The 26236-nt window shown below is 38.2% G+C and overlaps 1 protein-coding gene across 1 annotated transcript; it reads right to left on the bottom strand.

Annotated features, from left to right (window-relative positions):
* Nucleotides 1-24: 24 nt before the first annotated feature.
* Nucleotides 25-24900, bottom strand: zbtb44 (zinc finger and BTB domain containing 44). Its single transcript, XM_084716837.1, has 6 exons — nt 24591-24900; nt 17733-18836; nt 16816-16900; nt 15000-15151; nt 9947-10247; nt 25-4141 (listed from the first exon to the last, which is right to left on the bottom strand). Exons 2-6 carry the CDS (start codon nt 18796-18798, stop codon nt 3730-3732), a joined length of 2016 nt encoding a protein of 671 aa, XP_084572963.1. The 5' UTR covers nt 18799-18836; nt 24591-24900; the 3' UTR covers nt 25-3729.
* Between the last annotated feature and the right edge of the window lie 1336 nt (nt 24901-26236).

Genomic DNA, 26236 nt, shown 5'->3' with positions numbered 1-26236 from the left:
CAAAAAAAAACAACTTCAGACAAGTTTTAGACTTATTCTGACTTAGGTTTTTTTTTATTTACATGTCATACTTTTACAAAAACAACTCTTTTTTTTTAATAACAGGACTGCAAAGCCAGAACACTAGCAAAGATTCAGAACAACCATAAACTCTAAAATACAGAGTGGTCTTGTCAGTTTTTAACAGCCAACTGTGGAATATGATCCAGTTAAAACACTCAACACCACAAACGTCAGTTCTCCCTATACAATGTGCAGGTTGCATTACTATCTGGGATGTTTTTGTACAGTTTCTCCAAACTACAGTTTAAATACAGTATCAAAGACACAAAATACAACATCTGTCTCAAAGCAGGTTGTAATCAAGTAGCCTACAGTATAAAGAATATGCAACATAGTATGAGTGTATATACTGTATATTTATATATATACACACACTGCAGACAGTCACAAAGTGAAGACTACCAAGGCCCCCCATACTCCCAAACTAAGCTGTTCTATTCACATTTAACAAGAATATCCAAAGATGCCATGAAACAGCAACCATAATACAAAAGTCACCAAAAATATATATGCCATTATGAAGAGCTACAATGTTTTTTTCTTATATTTTCCTACTTTTAAATAAAGGACTGGAAAACGTATACAACATCAAGTGTACATTGAAAAGGCATGTCCTGTATATAATCAAGATATTTTAAAACATTGCACATAAAAAGGGAAAACGTACAGAAAAGAAGAGGGCATGCTGAACAACAGATCAAAGCTACGCTGGATGAAGAATCATCGACAAATAAGGCCTTGACAGAATGCATCGCCAACTGAAGACATGCTCTCCACTTCACAGAACGATATGAACATGCAACTCCAGGAACAAACAGAAAAAAGGAGCTGAATAGAACCGGCCGTTTGATATCAAAGCTTTTGTTCTTTGTTTCACAGATCAAATGGGGTCCTTGCCTATTTGATTCACCTTCAGTCACATTTTGAATAAAACAAAATTATACATTCTTTATCTTTTTTTTTCTTTTAATATAGAATTCACCATTCCAAAGACAAAATTAAAACTTTGAAAACAACACCTGTCCATTTATTGCACACCATTGGTTCACAAAAATATTTTGGGCACTTTGCGTTTCAACAAACAGCAGCATTTCATTATAAAAAAGTCGTTTGAATACAGACACCGAAGAAAACAGATGAAAAGCATGACATACAAATGGAGAATAGAAAACTTTTTTTTTAAATTTCGATATTGTGCAACTAGAGTTAATAGGTCCATTTACTAAGGCTAGCCTCTTAAATGCACAACATCATACAGTGTTTTAAGGGGCGATACAGCAGGACCCCTTTGCTAAATAGCATGGACCACTTCCAATGATTATCTCTTTCTTTTATTATGTGCAATTACTGATTGCCATGGCAAATCCCCAATGAGATAGAGAACATTTGGTCCTGTAGGAAAAAGCATGATTTGTACCCAGATAAAAAGGGCAAAATGGCACGACTTTCAGAAAGTGACTGATAGGATGGCACGGGCCGACACGAGCTCTTATTAAGACAGCTCTCAGTGAATTTCGATGATCAGGACGACAGGGGTTGTATTGACGCCCTCATCACAGCAATATTCATCTTTACATTTACAATCAAACCCTGTGTATGAGGTCTTACATCCCGCTGGGAGAGTCCTAAACATCGGCCGTTTATACTACTTTCAGTAAGGGGGGGGGGGGGGCGACAGAAAACAAAAAGATTTCACTTGAATGAGATACCCAGTCACAGTCAGTAGCATTCAACTCGTGGGTTATCACCACGGGTATCATTATCTTCTCAAAATACAGGCACAACAATGTCCAAGGACACAATTACAACCATGTTGGCACAACACAGGTAACAGCTGGAGGTTTGACCCAAAATCAGCATTAAAAAGAAAAAGAAATTAGTAACATCAACTGCCAAAACTGTGTTATCACTTTAAGGTGAAGCCTAACACAATATATTTAAGTTATCATTTATAATGATTTAACTCACAGTATTTGCATTCACACATTAGCATCTTCCTATTGCTTCTAAAGCAATGTCATCACATAACACCCATCAGCCTTGTACTGTTCTGACTGACAACTGGCCATCACAGATAGCCAGCATTATCTTTGCATTACTTCCTGGTCGTACAGTATCTTCTTTAATTTTTAGTCAGGGAAACTTTCATCACGTAGTATTTTTTTTTTCCCTTTGTGACACCTCAGGTAAAGAAAAATCAAAACAGAAAACGGTGCTTTAAACCACACTTTTCGGGATAACGTGATCTTGGTTTATCACCCACAAAGTCACACGAAGATAAAACTTTTAGAAAAGACAATCATGTTGTACCGAAGTGAAACGTGACTTCAACAGTCATGCAATATCCGAGAACATCAGCAGTGTACCTGTTGGTAAATCATGACAACCAAGAATTAGAAAAAACCCCACGTCAGATATCAAGATTTGTGACACAAACCGACTTGAAAACAGAAACAAAACAAAAAAAACAACTTCAACTGGGATAAATGCTACATTATCATGTCTCAGAGCTCTTTTGGGAATATAACACTGCAGTTGTGAGAAAACCTTGTAGCTCCAAATTTGATTTTTTTTTTTTTTTTTTTTTTTTTTGTCTTGTTTTGTCATTTATTTGGTTGGATTTTTAGAACAAAAAGATGCATCAGTGCTGATCCAAGCTTTCCTGAACTCCTAGAGCTCAGGTTTTTGGAGATGCGAGGTTTGATTTAACAACAGTGTTCATAGAAAATAATAAAAAATAACTTGAAATAGGTCAGAAATCTGATATACTGCACAAATGTCTGATGGGAATACTCTGTCAATATAATTTCAAGTTTTAAACATTTAAAAAAAAATGAAATGTACTGTGTTCATATAGATAAAAATAAATGCACATACACACACCTGACATATCATATTTCACAACACCCAACATACACAGCATTCAAATAGTAAAACTACAGTACAAGCTATTGCAATATAGATAATATTGACATTGAACAGTTTGCCTATAGCGACGGCACTGAAGGAATAACACAGTCTCAGCCCATACAAACTAGCAGTATCACTACAAATGAAATACAAGTTTTTTTTTTATTTAGCTCAGTTTGCAAAGACTTGATTTGTCACTGTTGGCAAAGTCAAGACCTCTTCACCCTCAACTCGTTGCTTTGATAAAATGGGAACTCTCAGGCACTTTCCAAAAGTAGGGCAAGGCTTGTACTTAACAAACCTCAAATTGGCTAAGACAGAAATGACTTTAGCTCGTGCTGCATTCACGTCATATGGGAAGAAACAACCTTCCGAAAAATTGTTCTTAAAAAATACTTTCACTTGGTAAATATTACTTTGAAATTCAGGTGTGGTGGTGGAAATCATATGTTGCAGACAAGGGAATTGCTTCAGGAAAATTTTAGTATCGTTACAAAGAAAACAAAGAGAGTGATCTTTTACTTTGCTGGATTTGGTTTGGTGTAGAACATCAACTCAAATAAGTGCATCTGTGTGGAAAAACATCATCAAGGCAACCGAAGTCTTCAGAAAACTTCAATCACGGCGTCTTGATGGCATCACATGATGAGGTTTCAACATGTGCCTGTATCCAGGTTGTCCCTTTTAGCCGCCAACAGGTGTTCCCATATGACATGATTGCAAAATAAGACATGGTGGACAAGTAGAGGGCTTGAATCACTCAATGGTAATGGAAGCCAGCTCCTTGGCCTGGGCATGCTGCTGCGGCTGCTGCTCTTCTTCAAGCACCTCTGGGGAACTGCCTCCTTCACTGTTGTCCATCTTGGTCTCCTCTGTCATGACTGCCGTCTCGTCGGCGTCCATCTTGAGGGAGGCTGGGGCTTCCAGGGGGTCCAGGGGCTCGGGTGAAAGGAAGCCGGAGGAATTCTCGCAATTCTGGGTGGAGGAGGAGACCTGGGAGATGACGGGCATCTGGACTGAGGAGGAGGATGAGGCCGCAACGGTGGTGGAGGTGGAGGTGCTGCCCGGGTACACAGGGTGATGTTGGGACTCCTCTAGCTCATACTGGACTCCCAGCGCCTCCTCCTCCTCCTGTACCTGGCTCAGGTAGTCGGGCACGAGGAAATCACTGCAAAGACCAAGAGAATGAGAGGAGTTCAAAGTCCTTTCACCTGCTACGCTGTCACAAGTGTTTAAACTATACATGACAACAAACTGACAATTTAAAGGAGGTTATACCAGCCATTTTTCACTACTTCACAATTTTTACAAATGTACATATTTCAGTTTACTGAGCTTAGTGATGTCTTGAGACAAAAAAGAGACAGATTTATATGTTGCATCCTAAATGATTTTGCTTTAATACATATGGAGAACAAATCATTCAACACGTTCTCACTCCCAACTCATCAAATACAGTAAAAATTATGCAAAACTACTTGGTGTGGCTCAGTCAACAAAGGTATTTGTTTAGATTTATAAAAACTACTTGGTTAGGTTTAGGCAACAAATGTATTTGGTTTGGTTTGGGCAACATAACTACTTGGTTTGGTTTAGGATAGAAAACTACTTGGCTAGGTTTAGGCAACGAAGGTATTTGGTTAGGTTTAGGCAACAAAAATATCAGGTTAAGTTTAGGCTACAAAACCTCTTGGTTAGGTTTGGGCAACAAAAACATTTAGTTTGGTTTAGGCTACAAAACTACTTGGTTAGGTTTAGGAAAAGACTATTCTATGTTAGTCACGTTGGCTCATGTATGTAACCTAACTAGCAAACATAACTTAAAAAGAAATCACTGTTGACTTTCGGTTTCACATGGAAAACAATCCTTGGTCTCCTCGTTTAAAGTACTGTTTTTGTTTGACCCATCCATCCACCCCACCTCTTCCATATGTGAACTCACTCTTTTTACTATGTTAACTGACTCTGACACCACATCCAAAGCTAACACAAGAGGGGCACTTGTAGAAATGATGCTATCATATCCCATTTTTGCACCAAAATTAGTACATAAATGAGGTTTTTAAAGTGGTTAAATCCAACAAAAATAGGTGATTGGCCATTTTCCCAATCCCAGAAGAAGAATTGAGAAAGAGGTTTTCGCAGTACCCCTGTAGTGTCTAACAAAACATATGTGGTTTAATTTCTCTCCTGTGTCGCTGTTTGTCCTTTCAGGTATCTGCTTTATTTTACTGTTTCATACTCGCTTTAGCTGAATAGCATCATATTAAGTTACTGGTGATGAAACCATAACAGTTCCTTATTTGTTGCTTCACAATAAAGGCTTTTAGATAACCAACTAATGTAGGACTTTTATTATGAAGAATTTATAGTAAAAAATCGCTCAGACACTCCACTAACAACGAGCAGTCATCAGTTGAATACACACCTTAAAGCAGCTGCAAATTCTGCTGTGCTGGGCTGATGCACCCAGACAAACCAAGTCAACCTTTATTTCCACAGCCGAAAAGGGATGAAAATTAGTGTGTCATGTTTCCATTCTTCACTTCTGCAGAGTCATTTGACCCAGGAGTAAATGCTGATTGTTATCTTTCCCACCGAAGAAAAACACTAGATCAGAGGGGTTTTTGTCCAGTGTAAAAGGGGCTATAGTTTGAATCACAGGGGCACTGACCAAACTGCTGTATGTGATGAGTTGGGAGTGAGCACAGGCTGAATCAGTATTGGTAAGAGAAATCAGATTCACAATTCTATCAAATTGTGACGTTCTGTGTCTTCCAGGAGAAATTCCCTCCACCAAGGAAGTTATTTTAGCACCTCAAAAATCTATGAACTGAAGGCCATGGCATTTGGTAGACAGACAGACCTTAGACCAAGAACAAGTGGGTGTGGACACTTATCTATTTTACACAAACCACACTAAAACTGAACTGACAGGAGACTTTATTACAAATGAAATATAGTATAAAGGAAAACCAAAACAATGATTTTCAATAAACTGTTACCAGTACGATTGACTCTAACATCCTATCAGACAACAGTTCAACCAACTAATTTATCAGTTGGTCAATCAACAGAAAATTAATCTTAAAATATTTGGGTAAATTCAGTACTGTTCATGTCCAATCAATGCTGACTGTAAATGTAGTCACTTACTGCAATAAATTCCTCAGTGCTGCTATGCTGACAGAGAAAGCTGTGTTCAGCTCCCTACAGAGTTGTTCCATTACTGCCTACAAGTACCAGGATGCACTGTGCGTAAGCTTCTGTGCGCATGCCTGGGTTGCCTTGTATTACTACCCTAGCCTGTAGGTATGATTTTGTGGCTAAACTGAAATAACCTGTCATTGTTCATTAACACCAACTATATCACTGTGACATCACTGTTGCCAGAGGAACAACAAACAAACAATGATTTTGCAGCAGGAGAACTCAGCTTTCTTGGTCAATATAGCATATAGGATTTCCATCAACTCTGTCAGATTTTTACAAAAACATGATTTCATCAGGCATAAAAAGGGTTAGCTATACCCTAAGGACCCCTGTCTCACTTCCTGGTTTAAAAAAGGTGGGAATACTGCTCAAGCACTGGTAAACTTTCTATTTTTCAACAAATTCATGAAATAATATGGCTCTCAGATGTGTTTCAACCGTAACATGTCGACTCTGTAGTCCTTCTAAATCAAAGCTAAACAAGAATTATGGTTTAAAAATGTGTATTTTGATCAGAATTAAGAGAACTCTGAGATACTTTAAAAAATAAAATGGCTGCTCACCACAACTATGCTGTGAAAGTTAAAAATTTAAGATTTTTTTTCCATCTCACAGAGTTGATGTCTACATTTAATAAAAAATGTAATCACTAGGAGGTTGGCCCATTACGAGGTTTAACAGCCCAGAGTTTGATCTTTTTAAGTATATTTTCCAGCTTAAGTGAGTGACATCTGATTGTAAGAAGAAGAAAGTAAATAAATAATGTAAGTGCTTATTCAAGAACTCAGTTCAGTTTAGTCTTTTTGTCCTGCCTGGAATTTGGCTTGCAGCAAAACTAAACAGTGTTCAGTAACTTTTCCAGACCAGCTCTGTGTGCAGGTTGTAAATTAAACAAAAGAAAAACAACATCTTATTTTGTGTGCCGAGGACTGACTTTCTTTTCGCTGTGGTATCGAAAGTGGTATTGAGTATTGTTTTTTAGGATCAAAGTTTAAAATTCTAGTATTTTGACAACTCTAGTGTAAATAAAACTTCTTCAAATAATGCCGAATTAGAAAAATATATATGGCTGTACAAACATTTGCACAAGTCCACACAATGTTGCCTAAACGTCTTGAAAAATTTTATCTTTAAACTAATATATTCCCTGTGTAAGTTGACCTTGATGTGATAATTCCCTCCACAATTCCTGTGACACAGGCCCTTTAAAATGTGTGAGTGCACAGTGTGACCTTGATTGTAAACTAGATTTAGAGTTCCCACTCCTGCAGCTTAACATGTACACACTATCAAACAGTGTGGATTAGAGCTCAGGGTCCAGAATAAATAGTTAACGCGGAGTGTAACTGTCCTCTGTGGCACAGATGACAGCTGAATCTGACAAACTGCTCTGCTAAATCAGCAATTTAGAAAGAAATGCAGAGTAGTTAACATATCTTTTTATGTGAAGACTGAGGATGGGAGTTAAGAGGCTGACTGGATTGCCAGAGAATTTTCCACACTGTTATGATCTCAGGCGTAGACCTTCTACTATAAAACCTTTGAGGAGTCAATGGCCCGTTTGAGTCCTGCCGACCTGTGAGGGCTTGAGTTGATTAAGAAGTGGAAAAGTCTGGGAAATAAAAACACTCCTCGACTTTATAAAGACACTGTGTTCTGACTTTCACGAGGCTTTGTGGGCTGAGCTGCTGATAAAAACAAACAACCCACTCTGTTTGGTTAAAGAAAATCTATTCATATAGAAACAAATAGTGATGACAAAATGGTTTAAGTTGTGTTTTGTAGGTATTCTTTGACCAAAATGTTTCAACGTGTTACTGCTCCTCTCGTGTTCTAATGTTGGCAGATGTATTCAGAAAACTAAACTTGATAAAATCCCATGAAATTCTGTCAGTAAACAGCTTACATGAACTTGAGGTATCTCTTCTTTATGAAGAATGTTAAAGAAATAGTTCAACATTTTGGGAAATATGTTTACTAAATACTCACTTTCTTCACAAGAGTTAGATGAGAAGATTGCACCCACTCTCAGGTAAATATAAATCTATAGCCAGCAGCTGGTTAGCATAGCTTAGCATAATTGGTCCCAGTGTAAAACGGTGAATTGGTGTTATTACACTCCCATTTTTATAGTGATTAAACAAACACATAACGTGTTAATTAGGGAGCTTAACAATTGCAGCTAGGCATGGGTATCTCATAACTGCATGTTTATATTGTGTGCATCCCTACCACCAAACCAGAGTTGGTGGTAGGGATGAGGGAAATATCTGAGTCTTAGATGCATCGTGGAAGATTCTGAATCGATTCATAAAAGTCAAAAATCTAGTTTCTGAATGTTAATTAACATGATGTTGGCGCAGCGTAAAAGGTGGAACTCAGCACCTGGACTGACTACAGCGTGTGCACACTAAAGTTATCAGCAGCTAACAGGGAGGCAGTGGTCACAATCATAGTTTAATTTAGTGTCTAAATAATTGCGTTTGCGAGATGAAGGTGAGGTGTATTGTGAATACTATTTATCATCGCCCAGAGACGATAAGTCTCCCAGCTGAGACTCAGAAGGTCAGGAGAAGGTGTGCACACACACGTGTATGAATACATGGCCAATCTCCAGGCTGATCGTGGCTACTGACAACCTTACTCGGTAGCCAGTAGCTGGGCCTAAGTTTGAACTTGGTGTGAGCTGTCCTGCCTACCAGACATAACTAATTTTGTATTACTTATGGTTGTTATTTTCAAGTTTAGAGAGACGACCGCAGTCCTTAACCCCACTTACCACAGATAAAATGCTGTTAAATCGTTTCACATCTTTTCAAATTATGCATCACAAATTGGAAAGTAAAATCAGTAACAGCATTGTTTAAGTCCACCGCCTGTCTGTTTTACATAATATAAAACAACACAAAACCTCGCTTTCATTTAATATTTAAGGATCATGAATATGCAAATAATCCCTGCTCCTCCACACACACCCACCCCTAAGCAGCTGCACCTCATTTCTCCTTTTTTGCTAACTAATCACAGTAACGAGCTAACTGGTCATCGTCGCTACTGATATGTTTATCACCAACCCCTAAATGAATGAGATTGGTTCCTTAGGTTTGTGATGTCATATTCCCAGCCTGACTGTTTCTTTTGAGACTGCCCTTTGCTCACTGCAGGTTCAAAGCAAGAAATGCTCAGACATTGAGTTTACTGCTTATTTCACTCCTGACATGTCTTATAACACATGGAAAACACAAGGACATGCTAACAAGGTTAAAATTAGGATTCACTGGAGGGGGTGTTTAAATATCAGTATCCAAACCAGTATTGATAAAATCCTAACAATACTCATCCCCAGGTGCAGGTAGCCAGATTTTGTTACCTCTGGACAGAGTCAGTTCAGCTGTTTTCCCATTTCCACTCTTTATGCTGAGCTAAGAAAACCAGCTGCTGGGTTAAACTACATACAGAAAAATCTTCTCATCTAACTCCTGTGAAGAAAATGAATAAGCACATTTCCCAAAATGTCAAACTACTGTTTTAAACAAGTGAAATTAAAACTCACCAATAAATACAGTCAAATACTTCAGGTACACTTGATCTGGACATTCAAATCAACTGCAATCATCTCAAAAATAACACTACACAACCAAAGTCAGAAAAGGAAAAACGATCAAATGAACCTCAGGTATTAGAATCTAAACTGAAGTTATTTTCTGATCCAGGTGAGATCTGAGTAAATGATGGGGGTCGGCGCCCCCGGACTCCTCACCTGCTCTGGAAGTAGTTTGCTAGTTCGGATGCCTCATGGTTCAGACTCCTCAGGTGTACAATTAAATTGCCAGAGTTGGTGAACATGGCCCCGCACGTTTTGCACTCGTAAATCCGCGGCTTGCGGATTATGTGTCGGGAGACCCTCATGTGGTGCTTATATTCACCGAAGGACGTGAATGTGGCGCTACAAATCTGGCACCGGAAACAGCGTTTACCTTCGTGCTTCAGCCGATGCATCTTTAGGGAGTAGGCCCGTGTGAACTTTTTCCCACAGCGGTCACACTGGAAAGGCTTAATGCCTGCAGAGGAAGAAAAAGACAGAACTCAGCTCATCTGTACATTAGAACTACACAAGAGTTAGAGTTAGTTAGTTAGAGTGTCTGGGTGAGGTGAGGTAAGGAAGGGGGTTACTGACTACACACAGTTTGTTTCAACCGTTATGCATATCACAGTTTCCAAGAATCCCCAGAACAAAAGGCCTCACCCATTCATCACTAAGTTGTACACACACAGCTGCACAACTCTCTATGTTAACGTTTGGTGGATTCTGGTTCACTTTTAAATGCAGTTCCAAAATGTAAATATACAGATATTTGTTCAATCTGTGTGGTAGTACTTTAGTTCTTTGAATTTCAACCTAGAAATTGTTTCCCCTACAAACTACATACCAGGATTCACCTGAGCATTTTCACACTACATTTTGAAACACAAAACACATATTTTGAGGCCTTTCCTTAACAGTTCAACAGTGCATGTATTTGTCCCTAACTGTTTGGTACAAGACTTTCCATTCAGTTTGCAACTTCCTTGGCTCAGTGCATCCTGTGACCCAAACAATTCGTGTCAGAAAGGTTTATTTATGTCTACAAGTAGCACACGCGGAACAAAAATTCTGTAATTCTGTATTTTTTCCATAAAACTGCTGACAAACAGACAAACAAGTGACACTGAAATCATAACCTCCTTGGTGGAGGTCATTTAAGGCCGATGAGCTGCTGCTGAGTGTTTACATTTTCTGACATAAATAACGAAAATGTTTTCTCAAACTATGGTACCAGTACCGCTGGTGGTACTCAAGCGCCCTCTAGTGGTGCACTGAGAAATCCGATAAAATTTTAAAAATAAAATAAAACAATTAAAAACGTATAATCACACACTACCACTACAATTTTATAATAAAAATACTAATAAAAATTACTAGATCGCTGAAATCTTATTTGAAATGATTTCTGTGTGTGAACTGACAGTTCAGTCTTCTGTGTGAAGTGTCTGTAGCTGAATAGAGAAAGCCTGTTACTGGATTTTAGCATCAGCCATAATGGTGGTACTTGGAGAGCCTAATATTTTCTGACGTGGTAAGCGGTGTAAAACGTCTGAAAAACACTGTTTTTGTTTTTCCTGCTGTACATAAAATATACTGAACCATGATCCTGAAACCGAGATACTACACTGTGAATTTGTGTAGTGTTGCACCCCTACTTTCTCTAGTGTTGCATCAGTTCATCACAGTCATGTTGTGTGACTCAAACTGACTCATGTGTTTATACAGTTAAACCTGGTGAGTTTATTCCAAGTTCAAAGACCAGACTCTAAACTCTCCTGTCATTTTTACACAGCAGGATAAAGATGCTAAAAATGTTGTTTTCTCTTTGGTAAAACTAACTGCTCAGTGACTCATTTTATTGAGATAAATGCCATTCCACTAGTAGTAATTTCACTACCACTTAAGGGAAACACACATTAAAACACTACCCACAAAAACGTACACTTTGCCCACATTATGTTGTGTATGCTTAGTTGATTGTGTAAGCATCTTGCCTTTATCTCTGACCTTTCTTGTGTGGTTACTGAGTTTGGGCAAACATCCCAAGAAAAATGATTCCACACTCCATCCTAATTAAACCCTTAGAGCAATACTGTATTAGCCATAACCATAACCAATGTAACCATAGGACTACGCTCCTACACTACTTTGAGAAAGTCATGTAGATTTGTGAACTTTAAACTGCCTGGCACAGGCTATAGACATGTCAAAAAATTGTAAAAAAAAAAATGCTCAGCACAATTTCCAGATCCCAAAGTGACTTCTTGAAATTGCCTCTAGTGTCTAACCAACAGTCCAAAACATAAAGACTCTTCATTTATTGTCATAAATGACAAAGAAAAGCAGCAAATGCTCACACCAGCATATGTTTGATATTTTTGCTTGAAAAATGATTGAAATGATTAATGAATTATTAAAATGTTTGGCAACCATTTTTTTTCAGTTGATTTATACTCTAATTCTTGCTTCTCTAGTTTGCATCCAACTAAATCAGAGCAATCAATTTAATTTTCCACAGACAGACTCCAGTCAGCAGGTTTCGTCTGTAGATTCGGCTGCTCTGTGCCTCCCTCTCTCTAAGCTTACAGTCATTAAACTGGTATATTGCTGTGATAATGTAAAGGAAGGATCCCCACATATTCCAAACACAGGGCTGCTTCTGCTTTGTGCATTTACTGTAATTCACCATATTTCTCATGTGTCTTCAGTTAGACATGGAGGTGTCTCAGCATCATTTTCTCTGCAAATTTTGGACTTTTTCCAATCACAGCTTGATGACTGAAGGCCGGCATGTCTTACAGTTAATTGATACTATTTGATAGAAAAATCTCTGACTCTTCTACAATGGACTGTTGAGTACAGATGTAAAACACTGAGTCCAGAATGAAGCCTTTGTCCTTTGATTAAGGAATAACGTCAAACATTTACGGTAGGCAATGGTAGATGACTGAAATTTATATTATTAGTATAATTTATATAATTTATATTTATATTCTCAGACTCATTTGGAACTGACTTGAAGTATGTAGGTCTAAAAAGGTTTGGTTTTTCTACCCTTTCTAGGCCACATTATTTGCTAGACTGCAACCTATTCATGGCATTGTTTTACAACCTCATTTAACTTCTGATGTCACTTAACATTTCAAATGCAAGATTAAATCCAACGGTGTCGTAATATGAGTGAAGAACGCCAACATGGTAATTGTACAATTTCCACATGATCTAAAAATAGGTGAGTACAGAACATCCAAAACATCTTAATAACAGGCATGCGTTCAAAACTTTCCTAATATGTAAGATACACAGCCTATAAATGGTTTTCACCTCCTTGAAGATTTTTTTTCTCCTTACTATTTCACAACAGTGAATCACAGTGGATGTACTTTGGCTTCTTCCCCACAAATTGGTCTAAATAAATACATATAAAACACTTTCAGTGTGACGCACCACAAAAGGAAGCTTCACTGATTTTACTCATTAAAGTGTATAAAGGCGTTTTGTACAACTGTTAAAAAAAAAAACAGTTCTTTGTAAAGCCTTTTTTTTTCTAAAAGGAGGTGCAATAAGTCTGATGAATGTCCTCAAGTGATGTCGCTTGCAACAGTCTGTCACATTTTCCTCAAACTTGACTTGACTTACAGACTTTGCTATTACTGTAATTATGATTCTACTGAGACGAGGACAGGAGGGGAGACATCAGCCACCGTCTGTTCCATCCCCACTTCCAAAGTCTCAAAAGTCAACCTAATGAGCGAACGTGGAGGGAGGGTCAAGCTTGCACTTGTCACAGCCCCATCATCACGGGGCCGCATCAGATGCAGCATTCAAATGCTGACTTGACTTTGGACACATGGTAGAGACTTTGTAGCATTTTTTGGGCCAGCCCAACTTAGGGATGTAACTATATCGAAAAATTTCAAGTAATTTTTCTCTTTTTTTTAGAAGAGAAATCTGTAATACATTTACTGAAATAAATCATAAAATGACCATGATAGGTCATTATAGATTAAGGAAATATATTAAGTTGAAATACGCTCTACTCTGACATCAACGCTCCAGCTGTGGTGTCCCCCTTCAAAATTAATTTTCCTGGCTGGAACAACTGTTTTTGTTTATTCTTTTCATGTTAATTAGAGTTAAATTAATGTTGAATGTTCACTGAATGAGTAAGTGCCTGTTTATGAGTTGTAAGAAATCATTAATCATCTTTTAGACGGAGTAGATGTTTTCAGTTAGAATGAGCAAAATTCTTAATGGGCTCTGTCAGACAGTCATTGAACTCAAACTCTACAGTGTGTATTTTCAGAGCAGTGGGCTTTTGTTTTCAGGAGAACAGGCTTAACTTTACATTGACAGACAACTGACAGTTATAAACAGCTGATTAACATACAGTGTTGGACTTGCTGTTGCTTGTTATTGTCAGTTTACAATGTTGCATGCATCCTGAGCTCCTGCAGAGCTCCTGCAGAGCTCCTGCAGCCTGCCTGAGCTTCCCCGGGTCTGAGGAGGAGGGTGCAAGGGGAAACAACTCGCTTCAACCATAGATAGTATATTAAATAGGATTTAAAAATATTTAATATACAGTCTATAGCTCCAACTCACTATTTGGACTGCTATGTTTATTTCTGCGCATGCAATTGCTACATATTGCTCCATTAAATATTGTGTATATTATGCTAAATATCGCATCATGGACTTTATCGTGGCATTATCATGCCTTGAGTTTTTGGTGTTGTTACATCCTGAGCTCTACTACTAGCACAACCAAAGCTCCAACCCAACTGTCAGCGGTCAAGTTTGATGTTGGGTAATGTGGGCATCACGTTTTGACAAGGAAAAAAGAATGCATGGAATCAAAGTCCAACAATGTTACAGGAGTGGAATACTAAGAATACTCTTCTAAACATCCCTATATTAGCCAGCTGTTTTTATTACTTGCATTGTACCTGTCTGATACACCAAATGGATCAACACTTTGACATTTGAGTCTATGTTTCTATTGATCAGTATGAAAAAAGCTAAATTAAATCAACTTTAAATGAATGCTGTAATACAATAAAATATGCAAAAGATGTAGGGTGAGTGAATCTCTGTGAAGGCACTGCTTATGAGCTGTGGTGTCTCTAACTTAAACTAAGTTAACAGGATGTTACAGTCCAAACTTCCCCAAGACCAACACTCAAAGATTAATTCCATCTGAAGTTCTCATTTACACTGTTTCACATACCGGAGTGTATGAGCATATGCTGCTTCAGGTTTTGAATGCGCGTGAATCTGACTCCACAGGTGGGGCATTGGAAGGGCCTGTCAGGGCCGTTGGTGCCGGGCCTGGCTGAGGGGCTGATATACAGGTGGTATGGATACTGAATACCTTCTAACCTGAAACACAAACAGAGAAAACATCAAAGTCATATTCAGGCTTGTATTGGTTCTTTGATACATTGAAAAATGACTCTATCCCTGTCTAATTTGATTTACTACAGGGCTTTGTTCAATACTTGATTCTGATTGGTCACAGCATTCTAAGGTCTGTTAGTTCTGTATAGCTGATGGTTAATATGAACAACAGACTGTTGCTATGGATGCAGCTCTGATTATAGTCTCTGGAGGAGCAATAAAATAATCAAAATCATTCTTAAATTAATATCGTGTCATACTATTAATTTTTTTGGTAAGTAACCATGTAATAAGCGGCATAATGTGCAGTGAGCAGGTCATTTAATTAAGTACCAGTCAAACAATCTGATTGGTCAGTTAAAGATTTAGCATTTGTCTCAGTCAGTATGACAGCACACTGCTCATCACTAAAACATTACTCAACCTAGAAAAGGCATATTATTATTCATGAAAATAAATCATAAACAACAGTGTATGTATATAAACTATCACCTCCTGTTAGGTTACACCTATGCAATCTCATTTTCTTGTTTTTTTTCAATAAATTTTGACTTCTGGACACTCTGAGGTTATTGGAAATGTGTGGATCACACAGAAACTCCATCAGCTGTGCCGGTGAGTCACTGACATGACACTACGAGCTTAAAAATACATGTGAAGTTTGTGGGCATAGTAACTAAATTTGTACATGGAACAAAATGTTTTGTTTCCAGCAGATATATCTTCATTGCAGCAAGTTTGAGCTAACAAAGCAGTTTTGTGTTTGTATGTGTAGTATTTATTCAGTTTGTGAAATCCCATCATCTCTAGAAGGCAGTAAGGTTAGCTCAAGCTTGCTGCTGACTCAGCAGGGGCTAGAAATCATCCCTGTTGCTAGGTTTTTTTTTATTAAGGGCTGACCTACTTGCTGGAGTAGTAAACTGGGTTTCATTACATAGGAATTCAAATGACGTGATTGACTGTTTTCCAGTTAGTAGTCAGACCCCACGTGTTTCCAGGGAAACAGAGATAACACTAGTAAAAAGTTTGAGAGATATTTTGAGAGTGCAATACAAATATGTTTTGATGATTTGATTTTGTTGGTAACCTGTTGCATAATCACTATATTTGCTTAAATAAATCTCTTCAGGATGATTCAAGATCCCTCCTGCATCACCCTGTCAAGGTTTACTTCACAATAATGACCACCCTCACTGTACACTGTAAGTAATACAATAAAGTAACTCTTTCAGAGTGATACGTTTCTCTCCTTGCATATGAAAATTGCTTGTAAATTTCAAGAGGAAAGAATTATGTCAAACAACTGTTATCTTAAAGAAATAGATGGAAGCTGTTTCAGAACATGTGCCTCACACTCAGTTGTTACTGAGGATGGTGACATACGTCAGATTGTTTGTTGTTTGACGTTCATAGATTTCCAGTAAGATGCTACGTGAGCCTGCACTTCAGATTTATCAGGCATGTCTGTAGCTTGAGGCTTTCACAATTCTTTATATTATAGTGCATCATATCTTTGACATTTTAACACAACGTCTAAATTTATTATCTAAACAGGTGTGGCTCAGACACCCAGTCGTGAGGGTATGTCCATATATTCTTTATTGCCAAAGACTTGCCTCGCTGCAAGTTGGTACAAATCGTGATACCTTTCATCATCTTCTGCATGTCCTCCAGTGTTCGAGGTGCTCTGCATTGATGGCAGACCTTCAGACACTCCCTCATCCATCGACCCTGGAGAGGGGAAGAAAAAGGATTACTCAGATGGTAGCTGTCTACATGCTGTAATAAAATCTAGAGCATGTCATCTTGGATGAGGTTAGACTAGGATGCTGTAGGTCTTTGAGGGCTAATCCCATAGTTAAGGACCGATGCTGCTGGATTCCAGTTCAGTGTGCTTTTCAGCAGTTTAGGAAAAAATGACGAGTGTTTCCATTTTCTCTTTATTTATGGAAGAAAAGCCATTCAAAAAGCATTTGGGCCATTGAACAATCAAATTTTCCACTGAGACCAATACAAATATAAATCTTCTGGTGGGCAGACAGGCAGCTCTGATGGTTGGATGAGGCAGATTGGACTGCACATTTTACAAAGTGACATTGTTAACTGGGGCAGGACACAGCCTCTACATAACATCTTAAATACAAATATGTGAAATTATTGGTTATCTTATTGGTATCAACCATTAGAAGCCGGTAATTATCAGTTATCTGTATTGGCTAAAAAAATCCATATAATGTATCCCTAAAAATAATACTCTATCCAGTGCAATCAAGATGGAGCTGATCGAGTATAAACTTCCAAGTAAAGAGCAGGACAAAGCTATCATTATTCGAAACTCTGATATAGTGGCTTCCACATAAAGGATGGAAGCCACTATATGTATTTTTCAAATTTAACTTGTTCTTGACTTTGGAAAGACCAACCCTACAAACTCTTCATAGTAGAAGTAATGTTTTTACTAAAGCTTGTTGTGTTTTGTTGCTGTTGCTAAGCTATGATTGGACAATGTGTGTTCGATGTAGCAAAAGGCTGTAGATCAGTTAGTTAAGGAGAATAGCACCACCTATAGAGGAGGACTGTGGACTGATGAGGAGCTCCTCCTGGACTTGTTCACTGCCTGGCACCGTCTGCTGGTCGCTCAGCGAGCTCTGCGAGGCACTGACCGGCTGCGAGGACGCCTCTTGGACCTCCTCATCACTGAGACGCTCCACCTTGACCCTCACATCTTCCTCCTCTGCCGCCACCGGCGACGACACCACCTTGGAGCTCTCGCACGTTAGGAAGTCACTGAGCCGCCGGCCAACCACCACCTCTGAGGTCCCTGGGGCGCCCTGCTCTAAACATCGAGGGCTCTCTGGGAGCTTTGATTTGTCTGAGTGGAACCTGCGGTCAATGCCGAACGGGAAAGTCCATGGGAAGGCCAGGGAGGACTCGACAGGCTGAGCTGTGTTGTCTGAGAAAGAAGGGGATGGGTTGGGGATCTGAGGGGAGGTGGTGACCATCTGTGTAGTGCATTTGAGCGGGCTCTCAGGCGATGCCATTGTTACAAAGCTTTTGCGTTTCCGTCGCGATTCGCGGCATATAGGGACATTTCTCTCCATCACGCTGCAGTCAGATGAAACGGGCGACACGCTGCCGTCCAGTGGCGTCAGGGCACAGTTTGATGAAGCGCTCTCTGGTGCTGATTCATGTGGTTTATCTGCCGCCATGTTGTTGTTGTTGTTGTTGTTGCCCGGGCTCCACAGGATACTGGACTTCATGAACTCTGAGCATGTGCTAGCCACAGCAAACATCTGCATGTAACTTGCAGCTGCCAGAACGTCGATGATGTTTTCTGTGCTGATGGAGAGGGTGGACGTGTAGGCGTATTCCAACAGAGGAGCGAAGCCACTGACGGTGACATGATGGAGATCCAACACAAACTTGTCCTCCTCTTCTGGCCGGCCCACCAGTTTGGAGCGGAAGAATTCACTGCAGCAGGCCAGGACCACTTTGTGGGCCAGGAAGAGCTTGTCTTGGACCCGGATGGTGACATCGCATAAATGACCCTCATTGCGCAAAGCGTTGAGCTTCTCCAGCATCTCCTGGCTGTGGGAGGTTGAGCTGTGTGTGAAGGTTTTGACCCCCATATTAGAGTCAGTTTCGGACTGTGTGCAGGAAATGCGTCCTGCAGATGGAACAAAAAAAGAGAAACAAAAACAAAACACTTCAGTTTAGTTTGTAAAAGCTCAACCAGATAAGATGTATCTCAGGAGTCCATTTAAAGTAGGGAAAAGAAAGAAATCAGATAACTGTTAAGAAAAATATTTCTGCTACGGTTTGTTATACTTCTGTGTCAAGTACTTTACACCATTATTGTTTGTATATAGCAATGGCAATGTTTTGAATGAAGACCTAACTAAACTAAATCCAGCCCTGGCATTTAAACAATCAGGTGTGAAATAACAAGATGTCACAGTGGACTCTTCCTGAACCACTCAACTAGACATCAATAAGTACAAAAACAAAATGAGATGTCAAATAGTACTCTGCAAAACACCAGTCTCATGCAGGGCTTCTGCAGGCTTCACCAAGTTAAATTTAAGACTTCTAAAGACCACTATGAATGCAACTTAAGACCTATTTACCATCCATCCTGGCAAAAAAAAAAAAAAAAAGTACAGATACGGACGTCAATTGGGGTCCCAGAAATGCTTGCAAAGTAACTTCCCATGTGTCTCTACTGCATGATAACCAAAGTTCCTAATTTGAGTATTTTCTTTCAACAGGTTTCAGAAGCACTGATCCCACCTTTTTTCAGGTTGAGTACCGATACGAGTACTGAATAATGCCATTACAGTTTTACAATGATTTTAAAAACATGTTTTATTTTCATCAGTTGCTCCTCATTTTCTAGATGTAATAAATTGTTGTTGCTGCTTTCAACCGGTAGATTAACTGTGGTTACTGTGCACATAGCAACATTTTGAGGTTATATGTATTAAATACAAAATTTTGTCTTCCCTATTAAGCTTGTTATTCCTTATTACGTTTACTGTTACACATGTTGTTACATACTATAATTATTTCATTTTAATCATACATTTACATGTGCAGTTTCAGTTGCTTCTTCATGTCCCCCTTGTATATGTGTTAATTAGTTCCTACCTGCCATTTTTAAGGATTGATAGCCGTTTTGGTGAAGACTGACAGAAGAATAAAGAAGAGTATACAAAGAGAAGTTGTAGCCTGTTTATTACCTGTAGTCTGAAGAAGCAACCAAGAAAAGAGGGTTACACACTCTGTAGTCTGTTTCAGTTTTACATAGACTATTAAACATTATTACAGACAGTTGCCAAAGTCAGTGTGGATAGTGGATAGTGGATGTCTCTCACTAATAATGATGGCTTGACCAAGAAAAGAAGGTAAGTATTGGCAAACTCATAGAACTTCACACTGTGTTGGTTAAAACTGTTTGTATTAAGCAGCTACTTTTTGTGAAGGGGTATCAAGGTTGGTATATCTGGGGTGCTGTTGTTTTATGAGTATGTATATAAGTTCATGGGGACAGTATTGGACCGATACTTGATGCTGATATCAGCACTGGTGCAGACATTAAATGTGTACTCTTCAGCCAGATCTCACTGAACTTGCACTTATCAATATTAGATAAAAGTAACATTAATAAAACCAATTTTTATTTTATTACTTCCAGAAGTAGCTTTTTTTTGATGAGGGGAAACACCAAGTTAGCTCACACATCATGTCACAACCATGACCATGGTCGCAGGAGCGCTCCAAAAAATCCTGACCGTGCTGCACAGTTTTCATAAGTAGTAATTAGTTATTAGTTCGCTGTTGGTTTTGTTTTGTAGTTGTTACAGCATGATCGATACTATTTTTTCCCCAAAAACACATTTAAAGGCAAGACTGAAGATAATGTAACTTTATAAAAGTAACATTAACTTCATAATACAATCAATTTTTAAGCTTGTCAATATTATATTTAAGACATTTTAAGTCCGAAAATTCAGATTATCCGAAGAAACAGGATGGAAAAGTGAAATGAAATGAAAGGAAATGAACACACTGTAGAAGACGGTGAGTGTAGGTAGAGAGAAATACTAAGGTGTTCTGTGAAGGGAAAGCAAGGTAAGGGGGGTTGAAAGCAGGGTAAGGAGCACAGAGGACAAAATGCCAAGTTATGTAACGACAATCAAAGCAGATGCGCAGCGATGCGAGCCAGACCCATGTGGAGGCCAGTGCACTACAGGATGCTCAGCAGCTGTCTGCGAGACATGTGGATTCTCTGAGGCATGAGATTTTCCATCAAACAAAAGCTCAAGTAAAGGGGCTCTCGCAGGGAGAGCGCGCTCCCCTTTACACACACACACACACACACACACACACACACAGACCAAAGGAAAATACTCTTGGGCTATGTTGGCCCAGTAAAGGCACAGTGAGTTATAGACCTGGGCTGTGGAGGTGCAACAGGAGAGTGCCTAGCCTGCACCAGCTAACAGGGCTACAAGAAAAGAGCTTTAATTCCACCAATAGGTTTTCTCAAAGCTAAAATGTCTCCTGTAGGAGAATTATTTAGTTACATGATCTTTATTAAAGTTATTCCTGACAAAAATGTTCATGAAGAGTATATGAACTTCAAACAGCAATGATGAATACAAATAGTCTAGAGTTCCAACGATTAATCAATTATGAACCAATTACTAAACTTATCTACAAGTCTTTTGATAATTGATTGATCAGTTTTAGTCTTTTCTTTTAAGTCAAAATTCTTTGATTCCTCCTTCTTAAATGTTAATATTTGGTGGTTTCTTTACACCTTTATAACAGTAAACTGAATATCTTTGGGTTCTGTGCAAAATTAAGGCATTTGAGGACATCATCTTGGGCTTTTGGAACACTAATCAACATTTTTCACCATTTTCTGATATTTTATAGACCAAATAACTTGAGATTAGAACTGACAGATTGACTGACAGTGACATGAATTTCTTGTTGCAGCCCTGATGTATTCTGAGTCTCCAGAAAAGACCCTGTGATATAAGAAAAGATACATGAAATTACCTAAATAATTGTTATCTATATTACTATTATTTTACAGATAGGTCAAATTTAGCTGCAAAAAAGTAAAAACAAATACATTCTGCATAATGCTTTCCTCCTGATGAGTGTCTAATGACTTACTACAACAGGGCTGCTCAAAGTGCAGCTATTCCACAATATGATATAGATTTTGATATACACATTTACTCTTAAATAACACACCTTAACCCTCTATGGTAGGCAATATGATGCCAGTTGGTAAAAAATATAATGTTTTGTGTCATAAAATAAACCACAGTGCACATAATTTGAAAAATCTTCAAAAAAAAAAATTATGTAGGGTAAACTTTCGGATGTGTTACCTTAAAGCAACCTCGTACTATAATGTTAAGGAATTAAAAATATGTTTAATGTTTAACCTTTGAAAACGGAAAATATTCATTTGCCTCACCACTTTAAAATGCATGCCATTTGAAACTGAAAAACATTCAAAATTAACTTTTTTCATAAGTTTGTTTGTCTGGACGCTGCCCTCAGGCAATATTGTTCCACTGTGGTGCAGCCTGCAGGAATGAATGTGTTAAAGAGTGTCAGCATATCTCAGCAAACTTTACATCAACCATCTATCAGATTATACTATCATAAACCTCCTCAAAACACGGCTGTGAATCACATTAAATACCTGTTTTCAGTTTCTTGCTGTGTGTCTTCCTGACATGCACTCTGTAAAATACAATAAAATAACTATCACTGCATTTCACATCCTATTTAATATCAGTTGAACAGTGTATAAACCTAAATACACAACATTAAAAATGTCATAATCCATAATGGTTCAGTGTTACTTCAAGGCAACATTGATATTATAACAGTTTTTCAATAATTAATTATCAAATAAAGTATATTAAACAATTAAAAATCAAACTTTACTCATCGATTCAAGTGACTCAATTTTTCTCTGGATTTTAAACTGAGAGAATAACAAGTTTTTAGGCCACTTTAGTGGCAAAAGATGATGGAGCAGAACCATGTAATGAAGGCTGCAAAAAAGGGGTTCAACATGACCTCCAGAGAGTCATGCGACAAATTAAAACATTCCTATTAGTTACCTTTGTACCATGCCTATTTTTTAAATTAATTGAGGTTGTACTGTGTGAGTGTAAATGACCAAAATTGTCAATGCTGGCTAGAGGCAATGCTGTACCATAGAGGGTTAAACAGTGTTAACATATGATGACCTTAAAGGATATGATGACTGGGTGATATGAACAAAATAAAAACATCACATTTTTTTTGACCAAATACCTTAATCAAGATTGTGACAATATTGACAGGATGACAATTTGATGTTTTCACAAAATATGAACACAACCAGATTTTTGATAAATAATATTCAGCAATGTCAATATAATGACAAAGTGGTTAAGGCTTAAAGTTAGAACAGTTTGGCAGGTTCAGAAAACTGTATCACTTAACTGTTATGCAGCCTTTAAAACCAGGACAATACTTATGCCAGATCTCCATATAATTATATTTAAAAAAAAATGAAGATGATGTCTTGCCTCATATCACAATATGGATATAATATGATAATATGGATATATTGCCCAGCCCTACTGTGCAGACTTCAATCTATGCTGTCGACCTAAATTGACACCCAGCCGTCAAAACTTTGAGAATCCCTGGTTTAATGCTTATGTTCAGTTTATTAAATTTCTCTCCTACTTGCCTCATTGTAAAGCTGCAACAGTAGGTTTGACAGCGAGAAAATCATACACTTACTATGTTGATAATATGCTCCTCAAGAAAAATAACAATATGGGAGGATTTGTTGATTTTTTGTTCTTGGACACCCAAGACCTTGTTTTCTTCCTTAGATCAGGCAAAATACGCAATTTGAAGACATCACTTGTCTATTTGTTAGTAGTTATAAACATTTTATGTACTTATAGATCACTTGCATTAATGGAATAATGCAACTAAGCGTTAGAAAGAACTCATATTCAGCACAAAAATATTGACGATGGGCAGAGGAGGCGTAGCCTTCAGCCTGGTACTTTTTACTCTGTTTACATCACGTAGTGAGCTGAAAAGACTGCAGAGGACTGACAGTTCAAGTGCACACAAAACACAGAAAGGCTGTTCGGATGTAGGGAAGGTATGACGGCCATTGAACGACATGTTGAACAAACGTGTTTGCTACAAAAATCACTGTTTAGCAAAAACTAGCTAACAGTGTCAAGCTCATACGTCAAGTCAACGAGGAGATGACGAGTACATCCGATCTAGTATCAAAATAAAAGACAGGTGCCTATTCTGACATGCTTTACAGCTCAGCGTTTCACTTGAAACAAAAACAGTCGTTATCCACGCAACCACAATGTTTATTTTACTTAATTGTACATAATTAAATATAAGTATTAACAACAATATGTGTGGTATACAAATTTTAGAACTGAAAATTTTACCCATCACTTGTCGACATCTATCGTCTGACCCATATTACTCTATTTAAAACAAGTTATAATCGTTCATTTTAATTATATTCTCCTTTACAATTTATTGATACATACTTTCAACCATTACAGTACAAATTAAGGTTTTTCAGCAAGTAGCAAAAATAATTTATTTGGTTTAACCCCTTTTATTTTGAAGCCGAGTTAATCACATTTCCGGTTTGACCGTGGATAACCCAGGATACGTCGACGCAGCTGCTGCTAATTGTCGTTAGCTACCAAGCTAGCGCTAGCCATCACAACACAGTGCTATTAGCTGGCTCCTTTGCCCGTATCAAAGCGCACACAACATTGTAGCCGAGTTAAAGTGTCCACGGCGGGGTTACCGCCATCAGGCAGATGGTGCGAAGGGAGTTTACCTTCTGTGCAGAGGCCCGTGATAACGGCTGGGCCTCGGGATGCGAACAGCTCAGCTGACAAAAAGCAGCGATAGTCGGAGACAGCGGTGCGCCCTGCCGCTTCTCTCCGTTCACTCACATTCCCTGCGCTCCTCAGGCGGTTGTCAGCCTGCCAGCCGCCAAAACTCACAGTTTAATTAACGCTCACATGAATTCACATCACAACAGGCTGCAGTTAAAAGTTTTCGAGGTGCTGTTTTCATTCCTTTGTGCTCCCCGCTGTCCTTTCTGCGCTGTATTTGTATCCCCACAATGCAACGCGCATCTCTAACGGTACTGTACTGTAAGAATCAGGAAGTCTCACATTTAGCAACATGTACAACACTGCTCAGGAATCCCCACTGTTTATATTAATTCAGATGCCGCGCATGTGGCCTCATGTTGACCAGCTAATCTCATCATAACATGTACACATCTTATATGTGTTCCAAATACATTCATTACATTCATACTACCATGTACTTATGTTTTTAATGTGTTCTAATTTTTGGAAAATATTATGTCCTCCTACCTCAATTCTTTGGCACATTAGAACATGTGTTCATATTACCTCACAACCTTTTTATATGTTCTGATTTACTGTATATTCTGTTGTGTCATTGACAACTATAGTAGTAGACATTTTTTCTTTTCTTTTTGTCTTTCATTTCTTATTATATACCTTGTTAACAGCAGCCATACTGATATGAATTAGTATAGTATACACAGGTGTTACTAATGATACTAATTAATTTCCCTGAACATGCACAATAGTGGCACTCTGTTTGACCTGGATGGAACAGAACCTTAACTAGTATCACTGGTAAGACCTGTGTTTGCCCCACTATTTCATGTCAAAATGGCTGCTGTGAAAAGGGTCTGTTCATTTAAATGTTTAATAAATTATTTCCTTCCTTAAAGGCAAACACTATAAAATGGCTGCTAGATAGTAATCCCTAATGGAATGTGGAATCTTGATGTTTTTAATGTTTTAACTTTTGGTTGACTCTCACACTGAAAAGTGATTGTTTTGTCACATGATTTTCTTTCTGATTGTAAGTTCCAATTTTATCTTTCCCAGTGTCAGATGTGGACAGACTTTCTCAAACTTGGTGAAGCTGGATAGACAGTGAAAACACCAGGACCAGCAATGGAAATGGGTTTCTAGTCTGATATGCAGATATGCAGTACTTACTTTGTAACTGTACTTTTCCAGGTATCTGTACTTTACTTGAGTATTTCTTAGTCTGGCAACATTTTACTTTTACTCCCTACATCTTAACAGAAATAGCTGCACTTTCTACTCCTTCATTTAAAAAAACAAAAAACAGGCTTGTTACTTTAGTATTAGTGCAAAAAGAAAACAACTTAAAAAGACTTAAATAGACAAAAATGACATAAAAGATGTAATGACTGAAATTATGTATCAAGACGAAAACAGTGTAATAGATGTAATAAGATGAAAACAGCCTCACACGAAAAAGGAATTAAAGACGTAACAAGACAAAAACAATCTTAAATGTGTAACAAGATGAATATGATGTAACAAGAAGTAACAAGATGAAAATGACATAAAAGACGTTAACGCAATAAAAATTACATAAAAGTTGTAACAAGATGAAATTGAC

The sequence above is a fragment of the Lutjanus erythropterus genome, chromosome 4 (genome assembly GCF_056507025.1).
Source record: "Lutjanus erythropterus isolate fLutEry1 chromosome 4, fLutEry1.hap2, whole genome shotgun sequence".
NCBI classification, from domain to species: domain Eukaryota; kingdom Metazoa; phylum Chordata; class Actinopteri; order Lutjaniformes; family Lutjanidae; genus Lutjanus; species Lutjanus erythropterus.
The sequence above is the reverse complement of the archived record's forward strand: the minus strand, read 5'-3'. Positions and strand labels throughout refer to the sequence as shown.

What these genes read in the sequence shown, in the direction of transcription:
- zbtb44 (XM_084716837.1), bottom strand. Translation starts at nt 18,798, where the DNA reads ATGGGGGTCAAAACCTTCACACACAGCTCAACCTCCCACAGCCAGGAG. An exon ending in CATGCAGAAGATGATGAAAG is followed by an intron (nt 15,152 to 16,815) that starts GTATCACGATTT and finishes TTTGTGTTTCAG; the next exon opens with GTTAGAAGGTATTCAGTATC. An exon ending in GCATATGCTCATACACTCCG is followed by an intron (nt 10,248 to 14,999) that starts GTATGTGAAACA and finishes CTTCCTCTGCAG; the next exon opens with GCATTAAGCCTTTCCAGTGT.